We start from the raw sequence: 21,144 nt of genomic DNA on the forward strand, positions 1-21,144 counted from the left end.
TCAGATGGTGGGCTTCGACTCGCCTTTTCACGCCGACTGATATGTGACAACTTTTTTATTTCGGGCACTGTGCAACTTTGTGAACTTGAGCTTTCGAGTTTCTCCGACACGCTTATGTCACTCGATCAACTCCTTTTTGTTGTTTATATAACTGTTTAAACCAACAAATAGTACGTTTTTCTTTGCCTCCATTTGGTATTCGCTGAAATTCCTCTATTTTTCCTTGTACTTTTGTCATTGTCTTTTCACAGAACGCTGGGCTTAAGGGCTATTTATATTGATTTGCATATTCAAAGAGGCGTAATTCTGGGAGGAGTCGGGGCAGGACAGCAAGCGCGTGCACGTGCGTTTATTTCCACGCTGAGCGGGATTTATGTAGCTGAGGAACGCAGAAGTTGGCGAAAGCACAGATTCCTGCATCTGGATTTTTCTGTGCGTAAGCACATTTCGGCTTTGGTGCTTATGTCATGTTATAGTGTGAATTCTACGCACGGCGTTATGCATGAGGCCCCAGGTGATAGGACTGGCGAGTTTTGTCAGGGCTGAATGGCCTGTTCTCATCCAGATTGTTCTAACGCTATAATAACAAACAAGAAATGTAAAAATAATTTATTTTTTTCATTAGCAACAAAAGGGATATTAATGCTGGACTCACGGTTACTGCTCTGTAAGTTAAAAAAAAAAAAAAAAAAAAAAAAAAGTGTGTGGGGGCTATATTCCTGATACCAAAAAGTAAAATGCTGCATGAAAACTTGACATTTGTGATAAAAAGCATACTAGCTCAGCATAAATGAATTATTTGAATTGATCGAGATAAAACCAGACAGACAACCTTCTTTTTGATGAGCTTGATGACTTTCTAGGCGTTGGTAGGTCCAAACTCTTAGAATCTCCTAGAGTCACTCCAAGGCTATTTAGTCCGCAGGGAGGGTCTTTTACCACCGGAGGACTCGGAAGTTGCATCGTTCTTCCCGTCGGATTTGCTGTTCTTCAAAGACTCCAAGAGGCTCTTGATTCTTTCACTGGCACCCTCTCTCCTCCTTCGCTTTTTCGCTTTGTTTCCAGTGTCTGATGTGGAAGGAAGCAAAAGAGCTGCCAGTCCCCAGGGACGGTAACCCAAAACGGATGCTTTAGTCATTCCCTCTTGCTGTAAGATCCAGGCACCTTCTCTGGCCAAGGAGACAAATCTCTCAAGTTGAGTCTGATTTACATTTTTGCTTACATTGAGGGTCTGCTCAAATGGATTCTGTATGTGCAACGGTGAAACTTCTGGCTTGGTTTGCTCTTTCCCCTAAAAGCACAAAAGTACAGGCTTTATTTAAAATACCCGGCCTAACACATATGCATACAGCCAGCCTACGGCTTAAGGTGCTAAAACTTCTGTTGGGACTGCAAGTGCCATTCAAATGAGAGCTCAGTTCCCCCCACCAAAGGTACCCTTGTATCAGTTTCTTATGAATATGGCCTTTCTCTCACTCTCATTTTTGTGTGTCAAAACCACACTATTGTGATGCAACTGCAACCAAATGACACTCTGCTCAAATGCCATGGCTATCTGACTGCTTAATCAGCATTTCATAGTTTTGAAACTGTTTGTGCTGGACTTCCCCTCTATGAAAAATAAGTTGCTAATGCTAATTTCTCATTCAATCTTTCCTTCTAGTATGTACACTTAGCTGTTCTGTGGGTAATATGATGCAAAACAGTCTACAGAAGAACAGCAACAAATGTGATTAACACTGGGCAATGATGACTTTGCTTCCTGAACGCTTTTTGGTGTATTTTATCATTTTTGGCCTGATCACAAAAATCACTTTTTAAATTTTTACATCACTTATTGTTTTATTGTAATTTCCTATTTTTACAATTTCATGGCATATTACAAGTATACATACACTACCTGTGAAAAGGTTTTGAACACCTGTTTTTTTTTTTTTTCATATATAAATCAGTTAAAATGTAATTGATTACCTAAAATCGTGAATTGTAAGCAGTACACTGCCAGAGGTTTAAACTTAAAAAAGGAAACTTCAGAATATTACAAATGGGCCTTCTTCAGGGAACAACTAATAGGTTACAGCCTACAGATGTTCTGAATGAAGCCATCCAAATTGAAGCCAACAATTTGCACAGGTGTCCCAACTCGTGTTGATTACTTCAAAATCCTCTTTGTGTCTTAAAGCAGCGGTTGAAACAGATTGTGCTACTACACCCTCTGAAGTACTACTAGGACAATAATCCAGTGATAATGGCAAGAAAACAGAAATTAACAAATGAAATAAGACAGAGCATTATTTCCCGTGGAAGTGTTGGCCTTTCATTTAGAGAAATTGCAAAAAAAAACAATCCAAGTGTCAGTGAGTTCAGTGGTGTCCTACCACCACCACCACCAATCCAAAGGCAACTGGAAACTGGAAGAAACTCTGATAGGAAGAGATCTGGCTGAGGTAAAGTGACAAGCCAATCAGAAGAAGAGTTTCTGAGGGTCACCAGCTTGCGTGATCACAGGGGCCTCACAGCACAACAGCTTCATGCATAGCTTAACAGTGCAGGTCGACAAAAGCAAATGTCAGTTTGTGCTGTGAAGAGGAGACTTTGTGCTGCAGGTTCGACAGGGCCTTGAAATACCAACTGTGGACTACTGCAAACTGTAAAAAAAAAGTCTTATGGACCAATGAATCCAAATTTGAAATCTTCGGTTCTTCACACAGGATGTACGCCATCATGGACCCTCAGTGTGTGACACCAACTGACAAACATGGAGGAGGAAGCGTGATGGTCTGGGGTTCTTTTGCTGGAGGCACAGTTGGTGATTTGCACAGAGTGACTGGCATTCAGAATCAAAAGGGTTACCAGAGTTTGGCTGTTATATCAGCAAAACATGAAGGCTACTTGATAAATCAAAAATTTGAATACAATTTACTGCACTTAATGATTTCTTGACTTATTTTTATTTGCCATTATTTATTTGTTCTATGCCTCAATTTCATTAAACATTAAGACATTAAACTGTGTGCATTTCCATAAAAACTGAAGTGTTCTAAAACCTTTGACCGGTAGTGTATACAGTACAATAACTACAACTGGAGCAACTGTGCTGATCTAAAAGTAGACGCCTTGCTACTAAGAATTCAGCTCAGAGAGACCAAGTACTGCACAGGGAACAGCTGTGCTAAAGAGTCTCATTTCATTATTGGGGACTTTCAAAACTCGACTTGATGTTTTTTTGGAAGAAATAACTGGATAGGACTGGAGAGGTTTGTTGGGTTGAATGGCCAGTTCTCGTCTATAGAGTGTTCTAATGAATTAAGAGAAGTGGCAGCTCTGTAAGGGCAGAAGAGTGTGGCAACATAACCCACCTGTCGAACCAACAAAGATATTTTTGGCACCTCTTCACATAAAACTTGAACTGATGAAAAAATATATGTAAGGAATTATTAACAAGGAAGTTGAAGGATATTTGAGACAGATGTTTCCACGAATAACTCACATCAAGATTAAGGAAGGTTCTTTTGTTGGTCCACATATCATACGAGGGTTGTCTGGGTTCCGCGCGGAATTTTATCTTTTGTCGAGTGTCAGCCTGTTGAAACCTGTTCTGCTGTGTAGAGGGATTATTCAAGTGGTTGCATGTTTTTGTTCAGATGTTTTGCTCCCTCTCTTCCTTCAGAATGAACAGGAGAAGCAAACGAACTGAGAGTGCGCAGCCGGCGCTAGCGGTGAAGCTCTCGACTCCGTGCGTGCGTGACTTTCGAGTGATGATTTTTTACGACTTTTCTGATGGTTTAACAGCTAAAGAGTGCTGCCAAAAACTTTCTCGCATCTTCAAGAAGAATGCTCCAAAGAAGACGATGGTTTTTAAGTGGTTCCAGCACTTCAGCACAGGCCACTTCAACTTTGACGATGAAGAATGTGAACCGAAATCGCGAAGTTGGACTGATGGCAGAAATGCTGATCGTGTGAAGGAGTTCCTGGAAGAAGATGGTCGTGTGACCATCAGGAAAATTGCCCTGGAACTTGGGATGACCCGGTATGCTGTCGACACCATCATTCGACGAGATCTTGGCTTTACAATGAAATGTGCCCGATGGGTTCCAAGGCTGCTGACTGTGGAACAAAAGCAAGCTCGCGTGGAATGGTGCAAGTTTTTCCTTGACAAGTTCAACAATGGCCAATCGATCTTGCACTATGTGACTTTTGGCTCTTCCCGATGGTGAAAGAACCCCTGCGAGGCCACAACTTTGAAACTCGAGAGGAACTGATTGCAGCTGTCAAAGAACAGCTGGACAACCTCCCAAAAACAGCTTTTCGCGAGTGTTTTGCTGCGTGGGTCAGAAGAGCCCAAAAGTGCATTGATGTTGGCGGTGAATACTTGGAAAAAGTTTAAAAAGGATTGAAGTACATGAGAAAAATAGAAAAAAAAATCCTTGGCTACTTATTTCGAGTGATTCCGTGCGGAACCCAGACAACCCTCGTACAAGTCATCTGTGACAAAGCAGTCTGAAAGTCTTCTAGTGGGGCCAAAGGACATTGCAAGGAAGGCAGTCAAGAGAACTGAAATTTTTTTATTTTAGCGATTACACAATACCAAACTAGGCTCAGCAGGATGACGACATGCTTCATGCAAACAAAACCATGAAGTGCGACATGTCGCTAAAGGTTCATTCTCAGCATTCACACTTGAGCTTCTTCTCTTCTAATGTTAGTGAAGCCAGTGATGTACACGGTAGAAGGTTTCACTGGGGCACTATAACAATGGAAAGGCGGTATGAGGTCAAGTGGAATCCATCAATTCTGGCCAATGATCGTTAGGCACTGATATGCGAAGCATCAGATGTAGAGTACAAACGGAAATCAGCAGCAAAACAATTTTAGCTCCACTGAACTAATGCAATGTGTCAGCGATTAAACACGCTAAATTCAAGTAAGGCTAATTTTTGGTTTCCCCAAATTCCTATGTGATACAGTCAATCTGAAATTGGCATAGCCTTGTATAAGATGCCATAATGAGAAAATATTTCTTTAAATAAATAACTTATTTGTATAATTTGAGAAGATGACACTATACATTTCTTTGCAATACTGTACAATAAATGGGCTTACCTTTCTTATGTTAATTGACATTTTCTGAAAGGCAAAGTTTCCATAAAATTCAAAGAATTCTTGCAGTAGCTGGCCTAGAAAAGTAAAAAGAAGCCATAAATGCTCCACGGAAAGCAATGAAACATGTTCCTGTTCATCAAACAACAAATTGCACCAAAAACACATACCCAGAGTTTCCGTGTTCTCAGATACGCTGATTTTGTTGATATCCCTTACAAACGTGCAGTCATTCCCATCAATGATATGTTTGTCTTTAGCGTCTGCAGAAGAAAATAACACCATTTCAGATTTTATGTCATCCACACAAATACACAATATTACATAAAGAAAGCGTTTTCATTTGTGTAATGGGACAGCAAGCCATCTGTGCTGTTAGTTCCTTATATTGGCTGCCGCTGGGTTTCCCCCTAATAGTGAAAACGATTAAGTAAGGAATTGATAACTGATAACGTGCGTTTATGAAATTCTGTCAAGTGCAGACTGTAAATGCAATTCACTTAAAAAGGCATCCCATCCAGCCATTCGTCTTCAAGGATTTCCACTTGTTCATTGCTGCTAAAGTAAGAATGAACTGAGAAGTGCAGGCTCTGAGTTTACTGTTTTCCTCTAAATTATTCAATAATTTGTCTTCCCGAAAATATGGATATAAACTAAGTGTGATCTTTTAGATTTAGGAAAATCAGAAAACATAAAACAAAACTTACACTTAAGTAGGAATTAACAAAATATATAGCCAGAGCAGTACATGGCTGGGGTTAGGGGGTGCAGAAACAAAGAAATGATACAGTAGACAGGAATATAAAATGGAATGTACTTTTATCTTTACATGGCTTTATTCAAGTATTCAGTCTTACACAAACTGCGGAGTTGAGAAGCACTAGAGGCTTACTACAGGCAGCAGATATTTGACAGCTTTTAAGGATTACATGGCGGCACAACAACAGATTTCAATTGTAAGGGAAACCCTGATGCATGAAACAAGAATTGGTTATGAAACCCAGTTTGGGTTTGTGAAAACTGACATGCAAGGCATCATGAGATTAAAATTATCATATTATTTTTGATCACAAATACAGTGGGTTGAAAAAGTATTCGAGCCCCTAGACAAAGTTTAAATTGAGAAAAGCGCTATATAAATGCAAAAAAATTATTATTATTATTAAAAAATTATTAATTAATTATTATTCTTTGAAAATGCATCTTTAGCTTGGAGACTGTATGATTGTTAACAATGCAATGAGGGTAATGAAAATAGGTGTAAACTGGTCTAGAAGTGATTCTTTATGTCCGTTCTTAGGAACGTACAACTGAGAAATCAGTACGAGTGGCTTATTTGGTGAAACCTCAAAAACTGACAAAAATGAAGACAAGGGAACTTTTGAATGACTTGAGAACCACTGTGATTAAGAAGTTTAAAGATGGCAATAGTGCCAAGAAGATTGGCAGGCTCCTTAGTTAGTGTGTCCACTGTGAAGGAAAATTTGTGGCGTCATCTCAAATTTACAGTTCAAAAATGAAAGCCTTCAAACGTTGCCCAGCTGGAGTAGTTCTGCAAGGAAGAATGGGAAAAATGGCCCCCATCCAGATGTGCTAAGCTTGTAGATGGGCTATCCAAAGCGATTGCAAGCAGTTACTGCCGCAAAGGGTACTGCTACCAAGTAATGATTGTGTGTCATGTGATGGGGTCCATTACTTTATCAACAGCATTTTTCACAACATGACTGTCAATTTGCATTTGTTTAGTTCACCAAGCACTAGATGTTTCAAAATAGGTACACAGAGAAATAAAGCTCACTGTGATACCCTGCATTTGTGATTTTTATAGGTTATAATGATGTAAGATGGAAATATGGTGGCTTTCCAGAGGGGGTTGAATACTTTTTCAACCCACTGTATATGGGATGTTGGCTGAAAAATAGGTTAGATTGTATAAATAGCATGTGGCAGAGACAGTTGTGCATCTCACAGGGAATGTAGGTGAGGGGCTGGCAAGCCTCTAGTGTTCAGTTAGCAATGTCCTGTGCCAATTCTGTTCATCTGGTTTGACAATACTAGTGAAAAATGATTGGCTATCTATTTGATGAACCTAATGAGTAATCAAAAACAAGTGTGAAGTGTGTTATAGTTTCTATAGGTACAGTTATGTACAAAAAGTATTTAATTCACCTTGAAAATCATCATAATTTCCTGCAAGACAAAAGATTTGTACACATATTTATCCATTCAGTTTCTTTAATGTGAACTCTTATGCTATAATAATGTGTTTCTAAAGTCAAAATAAACATTTCCTGTAGATCTTTAACTTTAAGAACAACTTGAAAGTCAATGATTGCATAAGTATTCAAGCCCTATACAGTCATACTTTGGCAAGAACCCTTTTGCCACAATAGCAGCCCTCATTCTTTTGGGTATGTAAGTCCCAGTTTGGCACATTGTCCAGGAGGGATTCTTCCCTATTCTTTTTGGCAGAGTTTATCGAGATCTTCTAGGTTGGTGGGATGGCCGTCTCTGGACAGCAGCTTTCAAATAATGCCACAGATTCTCCGTAGGGTTAAGATCAGGGCTTTGACTCGACCATTCAAAAACATTCACCTTTCTGTTTCTGAACCATTCCAGTATTGCATTACCCTCATGCTTAAGGTTCTTGTCATGCTAAATGATGAATCTTCTCCTGCCGTAGGTTCATGGCAGACTCTGGAATAAGTTCTCCTGCAATATTGTGCGGTATTTGTATCCATCCATTGTCCCTTCAACTCTGACAAGAGTCCCACTCCCAGCACATGGATACTACCACTACCATATTTCACCGTAGGTTTGGTGTTTGTTGAGGCCTGGGCACTGTAAGTTTTACGCTACACATACCTTTTTGAAGTCTGGCCAAAAACTTCTATTTTGGTCTCATCTGACTATAAAACCTTCACTCATATCTTAACTGGGTCTTTCTCATGCTTTTTAGAAAATGCCAAACATGTTTTGATGAGGACCTTCTTAAGGAATGGTGTCTTTCTTGTTACCCTCCCGTAGAGGCCTGTTTTATGGAGAGCTCTTGAAATTGTGGACCCCTGCACCTTCACTCCCATTTCAGCTAAAGAGCAGTGCAGACCTCTGAGAGTGATGGTTGGATTTGTAGTGGCTTCTCTCACCTGTTGATGTCTGCTCTTATTTTCAGTTTTGACGGACAGCCTGTTCTAGTAAGAGTCTGGGTGCTGTGATGAACCTTCCACTTTCTGATAATGGATTCAACGGGGCGTAACGGGATATTGAAACTCTTTGGTATTTTTTGGTAGCCATTTCCAAGACTTTGTTTCTCACATCAGCAGATGTTCCTTTGTCTTCATTTTTGCAGTGATTGTCCAACAGAGACTATGGTCCTAACAAAGGGGGCTTTTTATAACCAGAGAGACAGAACGGATTCACAAGTCAAATCTCATTATGCTTAATTATAACTGTCACATGACTGTCACCGTTGTGTCGTTTGTGATTCGTCATTTGTGGAAACTTTTTAGCTTCCAAAGCACGGAGGTTTAAATACTTAGGGAAACAAAAATTTTGGAGTTGTTCTTCTTTCGTTAAATATCGACAGACTTTGGAAAAGTATTGTTACAGCATAAGAGTTCACGTTAAAAATACTGTATGGATCAATATGCGTATAAATCTTTCATCATGCAGACATGGTGGTGCAGTGTGAATCCCCAGCCTGGCACTGCTGACATGGTGCACATTTTCCCCTTATGAGTGCTTCTCTGGGTACTTCAGGTTTCCTCTCATATCCCAAAGATTACTCTGTAAATTTTAATATTGCATACTCAGTATTACATATTGTGATGTATATATGTACGTACAGTATATAATTTCAAAGTTACAGAAATTGCATAATATATATAGTACTAGCCATGCCCCACAGCTTGGCCCGCGCAATAGTGAAACTGGACAGTGAGGAGGAGGGCCCTGCTTGGCTCCCTCCTGCCCTGCCCTCAGCCTGTAGCCTCCATCTCAAATGTAAGTAAACTATGATTCTTAGTGCGATGAGAGAAGTCGCAAAATCAAGCAAATTATAGAAAAAAACCTGATCTAAATCCATTAAGTAGTTTATATATAGAGATATTTTAAACCACTCATTCATGCAGAACACATCAGCAAAAAAAAAAATTCAATAAGCAAAAACATTCCTTGCTAGAACACTAGTAAAACTACTAATTAACAAATAATCTACTTCTGGAGATGATATGAACAATTTCCTACCAGCAAGGGCCTTCAGCTGGTCGAGAGTTGGAATGATAGCATGCCTTCTCTTCTGCAGAAAGAAGATGACCATCATAGTGAGGGAAAAGTTGGTGATCCAGGCACCAGGAATGCTGCTGGTGATGCCATGAGCACGGGCCCAAGTTCTCACAGTAAAGACCAAGGCCCTCACCCTGACATCTATACTTCCATACAGGTACAGCATCTCAGTGCTCTTCATAGCAATTCTGCATCAGAGACAACACGGATTAAGTCTACAAGGAAACAGAACACTTTGCAATACTTTATATTCTCCCTCTAAGAGTATAAAAATAAAGCACAGATGATTGCTTAATACATATCTAGATTTTACTTTGTGTAGAATACATGACTGTGGGCCAAAATCCTTCACTTAGAGATATTATTGGGGTGCCTTATCACATCACTTATTCATTATACAGGGTGATTCAAAAAGATTCATCTGTTTTCAAAGTGCCATATTTTTACAACCATGAGGCGCCTAGGAAGCAATCACATACTAATTGAAAGAGGGGGTCATAGAATCTGTGACTGTCACTGGAGGATGGAGCGCCACCACACTGGCACCGGGAAGTTCAAGCATCTCTGAAAAACAAGCTCCCTCATTGCTGGATTAGCCATAAACGAGCCCACGATTTGGCACTCCACTTCTGGCCGCCAAGTTCATCAGATCTCACGATGTGTGACCTTTTGTTTTGTAGAAGTACGCTAAGGATTCTGTTTATGTGCCACCTCTCCCAACAACACTGGATGATCTCTGAAATCACACAAAGAGCCGCGAATGCAGTGACACCCGACGTGCTCAATCGAGTATGGGATGAATTTGACTATCATGTTGACATTGTCCGTACAACTGGAGGAGGTCATACTGAGCACTTGTAAAATCTTATATATAAACATCTATGCATGGAAGTGTGAGTGTCAGTCTGTCCGACCCGGAAGTGCGAGGCGGCCCAGAAGTGCGAGACTACAGTATGAAGCTCAAAGTAATCGACTCTGTCACCAAAGAGAAACTGCCGATGCTTTGACTTTCTATGTACTGAGTGTTGCTTATCAAAGGAAAAAATGAATTTATTTTAATACTAGGCTGCAAGATAACAAAATGTGTAAAAAGTGAAGGGGTCTGAAAATTTTCTGATGGCACTGTTTTTCTACCTGCTTAACACAACATTTCCCATTAACTAACCCTAATCCTAAACCTAAATTTGAAATGAAAAATCAGAGTGTAGGGTCAATCCAAGACTTTTTTTTACTTTGGTGAAAACAGTAAACGGTGACTGTACCAACAATCAAGATAGAAGATACAGCAGTCTCAATCTCAGGGCATCTAAAATTATTGGTAGATGGGATAGTTGGAGGAAAAATAAAGCACCGTAAAGGAAAAATCAAAAGCAAAAGAGCTCTTTTGGCTCAAAGAAACTCATAGCTAGACACTTTCTGAAATCTGGCACAAAGATTCAAGACAGTAGGAGGATCTGAACACACTACACCCATAAATAAAAGAATATCATCAGCAAAAATTGAAATATGAAGAAGAGATGTATTAATAATAATCAAGGAAAAACAATGTGAACTATAAGTGACAATGACCAGAGGCTCCAGTGACAATGCAAAAAGAAGACGTGATAATACACAGACCCTGTCTAGTATAGTACTTAATAAGGTATTGTGGGGGGGGGGGGAATATAATTGTTCACGAGTCCTACTGCAGAAGGGGTGGGATATAATGTTTTCACCATTCCAGTAAATCCTAAATCAAACCCTACAGAACTCCATAGTTACAGCAGCAATCCATTCTATCAAATGTTTATTCAGTATAAATTGGTAAAATTCAGTGCGAGGAAAGGGCAGAGGCCCTTCATTAACTCACAACAAACGACAGAATTTATGTGAGATAATGAAGGATTACAGACATGAACACCTCAGCCATACCACAAGCACTTCAGAAGAGGTCATCCAACTGAAGCTAAGCATGTCTGGGCTCGGCCAGTACTTGGATGGGAGACCAACCAGGAAAAAGCTCAGGTTGCTGCTGCGAGAGGTTTAGGTGAGACCAGCAGAGGGCGCTTAACCTTTGGTCTGTGTTTGGATTCCACTACCCCAGTGTAGTAAGGATGGGCATCACACTGCTGTAAAAACTGCGCCATCCTTTCAGTTGAAACATAAAAACCGAGGTCCTGACTCTGTGTGATCATAAAAGATCCCTGTGCATCCTTTGTCAAGGGTATCCTGATGTCTGGACAAAATTGACCGCCATGACCTAGTCATTCTGACCCCCTAATCATTCCCTGTTTCTGACTGGCTCTCTAGCTCTCACCATTTCACCAACTGACAGCTCATGTGTGGTGAGTGCACTGTCGCAAAAATGGCTGCTGTCACATCATCCAGGTGGATGCTGCAAATTAGTGGTGGTTGAAGTGGATCCCCATAAACTGAAGTGCTTTGAGTAGTGAGAAAAGCGCTATATAAAGAATCATTATTATTATTATTATTAACCAAACCACATACAGTACAACATGTGCTGGGTTTTTAATTTGGATAGACAACCTCTCTTTGTATGAATAATGCCTTGGCCAGGTACCTTCATGCTCAAGTATTACACATGTCCATTTCCCCCAAGTTGTAATTAAAAAAGTAAGTTCTTAATGAAACAGATGGCCACTTTAAGATACCGGGTGACTCAAACTTAGCCATCTATGAGTGAGTGGGTGAGTGCGAGTGTGTGTGTGTGTGTGCGCTCCCTATGATAGAATCATATACCATCCAGGTTGATTTCTATCCTTGTGCCGATGCTGCGTAGATATGAGTCAGCCCATACAACCATGGATTACTTTAAGGATTTTAGATGTCACATGGATATAAAAAAATAAACAGGCTTTTCTGTAAATGTGTAATAATTACTAGGTTAGTATATCACACTTATACTTGTGATACAGTGTCTGGTTATTATCACCTAATGAATTGTTCAGAGCTCATACCAGTAGAGGGCAGCAGCACCATGACACTGGAACCACAAAATCGCTCTTTCAGATCAGACAAATGATGGGGAAATAAGCAACACTCGTGCTTTTTATTTTTTTTATTAATAACAGGCTAAGGAAATATGCAGTTTCTTTAAATAGCTATGAGCAACAAAATGCAAAATAAAAGAAAACAGCATCAGCAAGGAAATGACTGCATATAGCAGCTAAAAAATACATATATGAGCAAAAAGCAAGATGAGAATTGCCTAGGCCTTCTATAAGCATGTTGCAACAAGGAACAGAATGTGTTTTAGTTTTAACTGTTTTTATTAAAAATGATTTTACACAATTTTGAGGACATGATATTAACAAAGGTAAAAATAGTCTGATATGAAAAATTAAAGTCAGCATTGTGCTCTTTAATCATGTCTGAATCATTTGACTTGCAATTTTGGACTGTGGAGAACAGCGGTTAATCAAGGATAAACAAGTCTTTGTCCCAAACATTATGGAGGGACACTGTAAGACTGCCATTATATAGGCAATAATTCACTTGCATAGTAACTGCTTTACTGTTCACACCAAGGCATGCTGTGCCAGTTTTTATTTTATATGCAACTAGCTGTCCTCCGTGGCTCCACCCGCATAGTTGTGAAACAGAAGAAACTTTAAAAATCAATTAAAAAAAAAAATTTAAAAATGTAATACTTTGTATTGAGAAGAATTTATATTGATAGCTTTCATATCCGAGGGCCTCTTGATATACAATATTTTTGGTTTTGTTATTAGGGGCGTGAAAGCTGTGATCTCTTTGCCAAAAATGTAAAAAGTTGACAAGGTATCTCTGGCCAAGCCAAAGGTAGGCATGCTCCAATGTTGCCATTGTATCTGATCGCATTCAGCTCTGACGGGGGAGCGCCCCCCGCCTGGGGAGAAGAGCACGTGGCTGTGATATCTCTGCCAATCAGCAGCTACCCTCTAAAACACATGTAGCTCTCATCTCTCTATCAAAAACATCAAACGTTACTCTTTAACAATCTCTAGATGATAATGTCTGTTGAACAAAGAGGTATTGCTAGCTAAGTGGAGGCAAGGTACACTGCAAAACGTGGAGAAAGGTAGAGCGATTCGAACGGAGGCTGGTGTGATCAGCCTTTTCTACAGCTAAAAGTTGCAAAAACTAAGCATCTAAAAATTGGTTTTTAGAAGAACCACCTACTAGAAACAATCATCAAAGACAAGGCAGTGGAGATTGTTTAAAGTTAAACATCCGGGGACAAAAATAGCCTCAAAACTGACTTTTAATAAAAACTAGGGGGCTCCGCCTCCTACTTGCCAAGCACCAGGGGTGGGTGCTGGGCACCTGCTATCTGGTGGCTCGGCTGCTCAAAGGGCATCAGGCCCCCCCGCCCCCCGTTAGAGAAACTGTATTTAAAGAGGTGGTATACAGAAAAGTATGTGGGGTACGGGAGGAAGACGGTTTGGTCTTTAGTTATTAAAGACAAAAAATCAGTTACTTGAGTATTTCACTACCTATGTTAAATACCAATGAATAACAAAACATAATAAAAAGTAAAATGTAATAAAAAAATAAAAATTAAACAATATTATGAATTACCTTATCCTCTAACTTACAGTACATTCTACAAACATTGCTTGTTTGCATTTCTGTTTATATATTTTTCAGGATATTTTTCTCTTTTTCATTTATTGGGCAATTCTCTGTTCTTAATTTTTATTATATGCAGCTCTTTTTTATACATTTTCTTTTTTTCAACGTTCATTATTAAGACAATTATGTCTTTCTATTGTGATCTAAAATTCGACATCCTTGAATAGATAATTTGCTTTTCTGCCTTGCATGGAAGGGTGAGTTAGCAGCACTGGGAGTGTCGAGGGGTGGTACAGAGAGAGTATGTGCGCAGTAGGAGTAATGATTGAGCGAGTGGTGTGGAGGGGAGTGGTCAAGGCTGAATAACAGAGACACAACAGAAATCTTCTTTCAATATAATACAGATACTAAAGCAATGTACAAGAAAGGGCAGCAGCTGAGTCTTTGTAGTGTGAGTTCTGTTGAGATAGGACAGAGTAAGAAATGAGACAATCAGAGGTACAACAAAAAATGGGAGAGACATCAAAGAAAGAACAGGAAAGTAGGTTGAAGTGGTATGGATGTGTGCTGAGGAGAGACAATGAAGATGTGGGAAAGAGTGATGGAATGGGAGAGACATCAAAGAAAGAACAGGAAAGTAGGCTGAAGTGGTATGGATGCGTGCTGAGGAGAGACAATGAAGATGTGGGAAAGAGTGATGGGAATGGAAGTCCAGGGGAATTGAAAGAGGAGGCGGCCAAAACAAAGGTGGATGGAGAAAGTAAAAGAAGATCTGAAAGAAAAGGGCTTGACTGGCGAGGAGGTGCAGGACCGAGTTCTTTGGAGAAGGTTGATCAAGCACATCAACTCCGCATAGTGGAAAATAATGAAGAAGAAATAGACGAAAGACGACCTACCATTATGTCAATCTTTTCTAAATCTTGTATCAAGTCTGTCTTTAAGATTCCCAAAACCAGGCCAGCAGAACATAAGTAATGTAAGCAACAAAAAACTGAATAAATCAAATAGAAAAGTGGAACAGCAAAATAAACAAGGTTTCAACAGAGAAACCTGAAAGGCCTACTTAAAAAGTGTACTGCAGGATAAAACTGGTATTATCTAACATACATGGTGATAAACATTTTGTACAATTAAATATTAGTCAAATTGTCTTTATAATTTTATTATAATATTTCAAGTTTTTAAGCCCGTCTTTGCTCAGGCACCTTGCTCAGATAAGACACATAGCTGTTTAGCACCTAACTGAAACACCAAAGCAGGATCTGTCTGGTAAGCTGGGAAGGGGGTTGAAGGCCTTGCATCAATCTACTTTTGACTACTTTCACAAGGATGCTTTGCTATAACCCTGTGCAGACACATCAGAAGCATTGTTTTAGTTTGTATGGACTTCAATATCAGAGACAGGAACACCTTAGATCTTCACCTAGAAAGAAAGCATGGAGTAGAAGAGATAGATAAAAAATTTGAGCCACTGGAAGGAGGAAGGTTTTTAGAAACATGAGCACTCTTTTCCCATCCAGGTGGGGAGCATAGGCTGGAATAGGGGTTGAGTTATGCTCTAACAGGACTGGAACAAATCAGAGGAGGAGGCCCTGCACTATGACATCTCATTAGTCTGGGAGACAACTCAAAGAAGCCAGACTATGTAAATTTAGCCTAACAAGGAAACTAACTCTCTACGTCTCTCACTGCTGCTCCATTCATACATAAGGCCACTCCAGACCACACTGGACCAGAGACCAATCAACATACTAAGACAGAGAGCCAACCTGGTAGCTTATTGACCAGGCTGAATTGGTTGTAACTTTTTCAGTATTTTTACTCTGCTTATTTTGGGCACAATTAGAAACCTTAAGTCTCTAAAATGAAATGTTCTCACCTGTCTGTTCTGCTACTCTGTCTAATTGCCTGGGATTATAGATGTAAAAGTAAGGGGGAAGTATTTAACTATGATAGTAGTCAATTACAGCAGTGACCAGACGGTAAGAATAAACCTACAAGGGCTATAACATGGGATTTGGGGCATTCTCTTGAGGTCTACAAAGAGTCTGAACAGGAAAATAGGGTCACTCCGGGTCCTACCACGGCCAAACAATAAGTATTACGGAAAGCAGAGTGTATTCTCTTAGACAGGACTCACCCAGTACATTCTCACTTCCAGTTGTGACCACTAGGCCAAATGTTCAAGGTTTGAAGGTTAAGAAGAAATCAGTTCAAATACTCCTTTAACCCATCTGTTATTAACCTTACAAATAAATTCAAATATCTCCAGGCTTAAACTATGGGGTGAACAGTTACCATTTGCATCAATCCTTAGTCAACTCTAAATGTTGGATTAATTTTTCATGTGTTATATGAAGAATCTGTTGTCTCACTATAAGTATTATATTTATGTTTACTGCTATATTTTATTTGTACAAAGTTTATTCTTGATGGCTGTATTCTTTGTGACGGATTTTTAATGTTAAGTTGTGATTTGTCCGTAAAACCTGCTGGCAAACCAAATTTCCATCTTGGAACAGTAAAATAAATAAATAAATAAAATTAAAATGGAAGTTGAATTGAACCTCATCAATTAACCTAATCTGTACCTCTCTTGTGGTAAAGAACTTGAGTATCTGGAGGAAAACCCATGTAAACGTAGGAAGAACATGCCGATGCCATGCAGACAATGACCACGTGCAGATAAGATAGCACAGCTAACCACTACACCACCTTGCTACCATTATTTAGCATGTGAATGCAAATATATATAAATAAAAACAATAGGCATAGCCATCTTAATTAAAGTCTGAAAAGCTTCTAATTGTGACAGCATCAGTAAAGTTGTAATGTAAATTACATTAAACTGGGAAAGGCAACAAAAATACCAGTCCACTCAGGTCCCTGAGGAAAAAAAAACATCTATTAGCTCAGTTCCTTAGGAAAAGGTCAGTTAAAATCTCTCTCACCGAGCTCAACTGGTCAGCCACATCTCTCCCAGCATTTTAACATAATGCACGCTAGCATTCAGTTCTTTCCATTTCCTCTTTCCACTATGTAACATAATGTTCACTTACCATACATTTTAAACAGTGGTAGGGAAACACACATTCTAATTGTTTCATCAAAGCTCCCTACACTTACCGATTATTTGCAGTTAGATCACATTGAAATCCTGATGGCTGATGGGAAAAACGAACAAGTGGGCAGCGCGCATTAAGAATCTTCTGTACTCCCACACAGCCAGGCACAAATCTATCCAGACACTCCCCGATCAAAGTCAGGACATTCTGAGTAGCAGCTCTTTCAGAAGGCACTCTCTTTAAATGGTACTCCACAGAAAAGGGTTCTGAGGTCTAGCAAGAAAACAAAGATATATACATATATATTTTTTTTTTTAAGTTTACAAAAAATTATACATTTAAACATCATTATATACTTCTGAACTACAAGAGTTTTGCACATTATTAACACCTCAACAAAAAAAGACAAAAATACAAAATATTTGCAGATTAAATGACAAAGGCAAATGGCCTACGAGGTAGGGGTAGAAAAAAATGGCCCTTTCCTTACTGACAATCATGAAAGTGTCTTTTTTTCCCCTTTATCCAATTTGCTCAGATATGTTTAATTCCACAAAATTGAAAAAACGACACTAGTCATTTAATAATGCCTGTCAGTATATCCCAAAAACTTCAGTATTAAAAAAGTAGAATAAAAATGGTTATGCTAACAAGTCAGGACATAATGTGAGCTTTGTTTATTTAGGTATGTTAGACAGGTACACTATAAGGCCAAAACTCTGAGCACCTAACCATCACACCAATATGAACTCTTCAGACATCCCATTACAAACCTGTGGCTATTACCCTAAGTTCTTGTCTATAAGCCGGACTCATGTATTAGCCGGAGACCAAAAAATCATACGAATTTTTAAAATAAAATCGTATCATAGATAAGCCGGACTCATGGATAAGCCGAACGTACTATACCTATAACTAATAGAAGGGGAGGGAGGTCAGTGGTCTCACTCGCGCCCATTTAATTTCTTTAAGGGGGGAGAGAGTGTGAGATATTGCGTCTCTCTCACTCCCCGCATGGCGCGGTTGGAGCGGCCGGAGCGCGTTCTTTCTGCTCTGGGCGTCGCCGAGTCAACACGAGCGCGTAGCGGTCATTTTAAATTGTGATTTTATATGTAAGCATATTTAAATATATATCGCGGATTTTCTGCGGACAATGGGTCTTTTAATTTCTGGTACATGCTTCCTCAGTTGGTTTTGCCCAGTTGATTTCATACAAGGGACGCTATTGGCAGATGGCTGAGAAGCTACCCGGCTTACTTTTCTGTCTCTCTTGCGCTGACTATCTGTGATCCTGACGTATGGGGGATTGAGCAGGGGGCTGTTTGCACACCTAGACGATACGGACGCTCGTCTAAAAATGCTGAAAGATTATCTTCACGTTGCTATCTTTTGTAAAGCTGATTCCTGAAAAAGACATGCTGCACAGTGCTTCGCATACTTAAAAGCTCGAAGGGCACGTATTGATTTTTGACTGAAAAAACAAACTCTCTCTCTCTCTCTCTTTGTCTGCTCCTGACGGAGGGGGTGTGAGCTGCCGCCTTCAACAGCTTTGTGCCGCGGTGCTTCGCATACTTAAAAGCCAAACAGACATATTGATTTGTTTGCTTCACTCCTTTGAAGAGGAAGATATGTTTGCATTCTTTTAATTGTGAGACGGAACTGTCATCTCTGTCTTGTCATGGAGCACAGTTTAAACTTTTGAAAAAGAGACAAATGTTTGTTTGCGGTGTTTGAATAACGTTCCTGTCTCTCTACAACCTTCCTGTGTTTCTGCGCAAATCTGTGACCCAAGCATGACAATATAAAAATAACCATATAAACATATGGTTTCTACTTCGCGGATATTCTTATTTCGCGGGTGCTCTGGAACGCAACCCCCGTGTTGGATGTATAAGCCGGACTTATGTATAAGCCGATATTCTATTTTTTCATTTTCACAACTTTTTTTCCTTAGATAAGCCGCGGCTATAGACAAGAACTTAGGGTAATATGGAGCTGGGATTCCCTGACACTTCCTGTCTTTGTATACTTTTTTTTTTAGAGATTATATATTACATATGAAAAACATAAGTTAATATGAATGTATATTTTGTTGTACATTCTTACAAATGTGAATTCACAAAACAAACCCAATGTTATCTTAAGAATACAAAATAGAAATATAAAACAGACAAAAGAATACAAAATATACACATGAGAGAGCTGAGATACAGTGCCCTCCATAATGTTTGGGACAAAAGGAGCTATATAAATAAAATGTATTATTATTATTATTATCATTAATATAATAATAATAGACATTTTTTCCTTGATTTACTCCTTTGCACCATGGGTTAAGATGACAAACCAAACAATTCAGATGTGATTAAAGTGCCTATTGCAGACTTTCATTTGCATCTGTTTCGATCACACAACACTTTTTCTACATGGTCCCTCCATTTCAAGGCACCATAATGTTTGGCACACAGTAATGGTAGGTCTGTTAAATTCATCACATTTAGGTCTTTGTCGCTCATCCCTTGCATGCAATGACTGCTTCAAGTCTGCGATTGACAGACATTACCAGGTGCTAAGGATCTTCGCTTGTGATGCTCTGCCAAACCTCTAATGCTGCCATCTTCAGCACCTGTTTGTTTTGGGGGCTTATCCCCTTAAGTTTTCGCCTCAGCATATGGAAGGCCTGCTCAATTGGATTTAAATTGGGTAGCTGGCCAGTCAAGTATTTACCATTTTTCATCTTTGAAAAACTCATGTGTTACCTCAGTGGTACGTTTGGCCCATTATCTTGTAGTAGGATGAAGCGCCGTCCAGTGAGATTGGAGGCACTGACTGAACTTGAGCAGATCAGATGTTTCTCTACACCTCAGAATTCTTTGGGCCACTGCAATTAGCAGTTCCATCATCAATGAAGAGAAGTGTGCCAGGACCTGTGGCAGCCATACATGCCTAAGCCAGAACACCCCTAACTCAATATTTAGCAGATAAGGTGGTATGCTTTGGATCTTGGGCAGTTTCTTTTTGTCATCACGCTGATGCAGGTTCATTTTTGTCTCGTCTGTCCACAAGACCTTTTTCCAGAACTATGTAGGCTCTTTTAAGTACTTTATCACAAACTGTAATCTGTTCTGTCATCAGCAGTGGAGCACTTCCGTGGCCTACCAGTCCCTTTGCGATTACTGAGCCCATCAGTGTGTTCTTACTTCTTAATGATATTCCAGACAGTTGATTTTGGTCATCCTAAGGTTTTACTGATGTCTCTAATGGTTTTTATTCTTGTTTTTTGGCCTCATAATGGCTTCTTTGACTTTCAGTGGCACAGCTCGTGTCCTCATGTTGAATAATGGCAACTGCAGACTCCAAAGGGTAGAAGAAAGCGGAGGTATCTCATGGAGAAGCAATGAAACCCACCTGAGGAATCACAAACATTTGTAATGTCAATTGTCTCAATCATTACAATGCCCTGAAATGAGGAGACCATATAGAAAATGTGTTGTCATTTCTACAAGGTGTGACCAAAATATATGCAAATACCCTTAAATTAAATTCTGCAATGTGCACATCTGAGTTGCTTCATTTGTAATTTTTAAACTGTGGAGCAGAGGGGTAAATCAAGGAAAAAATATGTTTTTGTCCCAAACATTACAGAGGGCACTGTATGTCCTGTCTTCTTTCATAAAAGAATGCATCATATCAGTAACTTGACATGTAGAGTAACAAGGTAACAATGAACTAACAAAAGCTTAAAATAATTGAGTTAATTAGGGAAATACCATTATATATAATGCACTTACTGAGAATACTACAAATGACTAGGCATTTAGGTGAGATTCTTCCAGAGAAAAACATTCTTTGCAGAATATGACCCACTTCCTTTCATAGTTAACCTAGAAAGTGCCCTGGTAGTGAGCAGACTGATAATGGAAAAGCCTCGTTGGTAAAGCGTGGTTTAGATGTCATGAGATAACCTGGGATCTCCTGCTGCCTTCTCCTTCCACCCACCACACCAAAACACAGTAATAGATTAATACAAAATGAGCTGAAAATAATGAAAGGTCTCCAGTACAAAGAAATTTTTAAAAAAAAAAGAACATGTTTTTGTTTTTAACCGTTCAAAGGCTATTTTTTAGCATTTGCAAAAAGT

The 21,144-nt window shown here is 39.4% G+C and overlaps 1 protein-coding gene across 1 annotated transcript in view; it reads right to left on the minus strand.

Annotated features, from left to right (window-relative positions):
* Window positions 1-594: 594 nt before the first annotated feature.
* Window positions 595-21,144, minus strand: part of mtpap (mitochondrial poly(A) polymerase) — a 63,241-nt gene continuing 42,691 nt past the window's right edge. The window contains exons 5-9 of the mRNA XM_028804342.1: window positions 17,065-17,276; window positions 9,346-9,572; window positions 5,271-5,363; window positions 5,104-5,177; window positions 595-1,291 (exon numbers count right to left, since the gene is read on the minus strand). Of these exons, the coding sequence (XP_028660175.1) occupies window positions 911-1,291; window positions 5,104-5,177; window positions 5,271-5,363; window positions 9,346-9,572; window positions 17,065-17,276 (987 nt within the window). The 3' untranslated portion in view covers window positions 595-910. The remainder of the gene's footprint in view (window positions 1,292-5,103; window positions 5,178-5,270; window positions 5,364-9,345; window positions 9,573-17,064; window positions 17,277-21,144) is intronic.

This window comes from Erpetoichthys calabaricus, chromosome 6, assembly GCF_900747795.2.
Source record: "Erpetoichthys calabaricus chromosome 6, fErpCal1.3, whole genome shotgun sequence".
Classification (NCBI taxonomy): domain Eukaryota; kingdom Metazoa; phylum Chordata; class Cladistia; order Polypteriformes; family Polypteridae; genus Erpetoichthys; species Erpetoichthys calabaricus.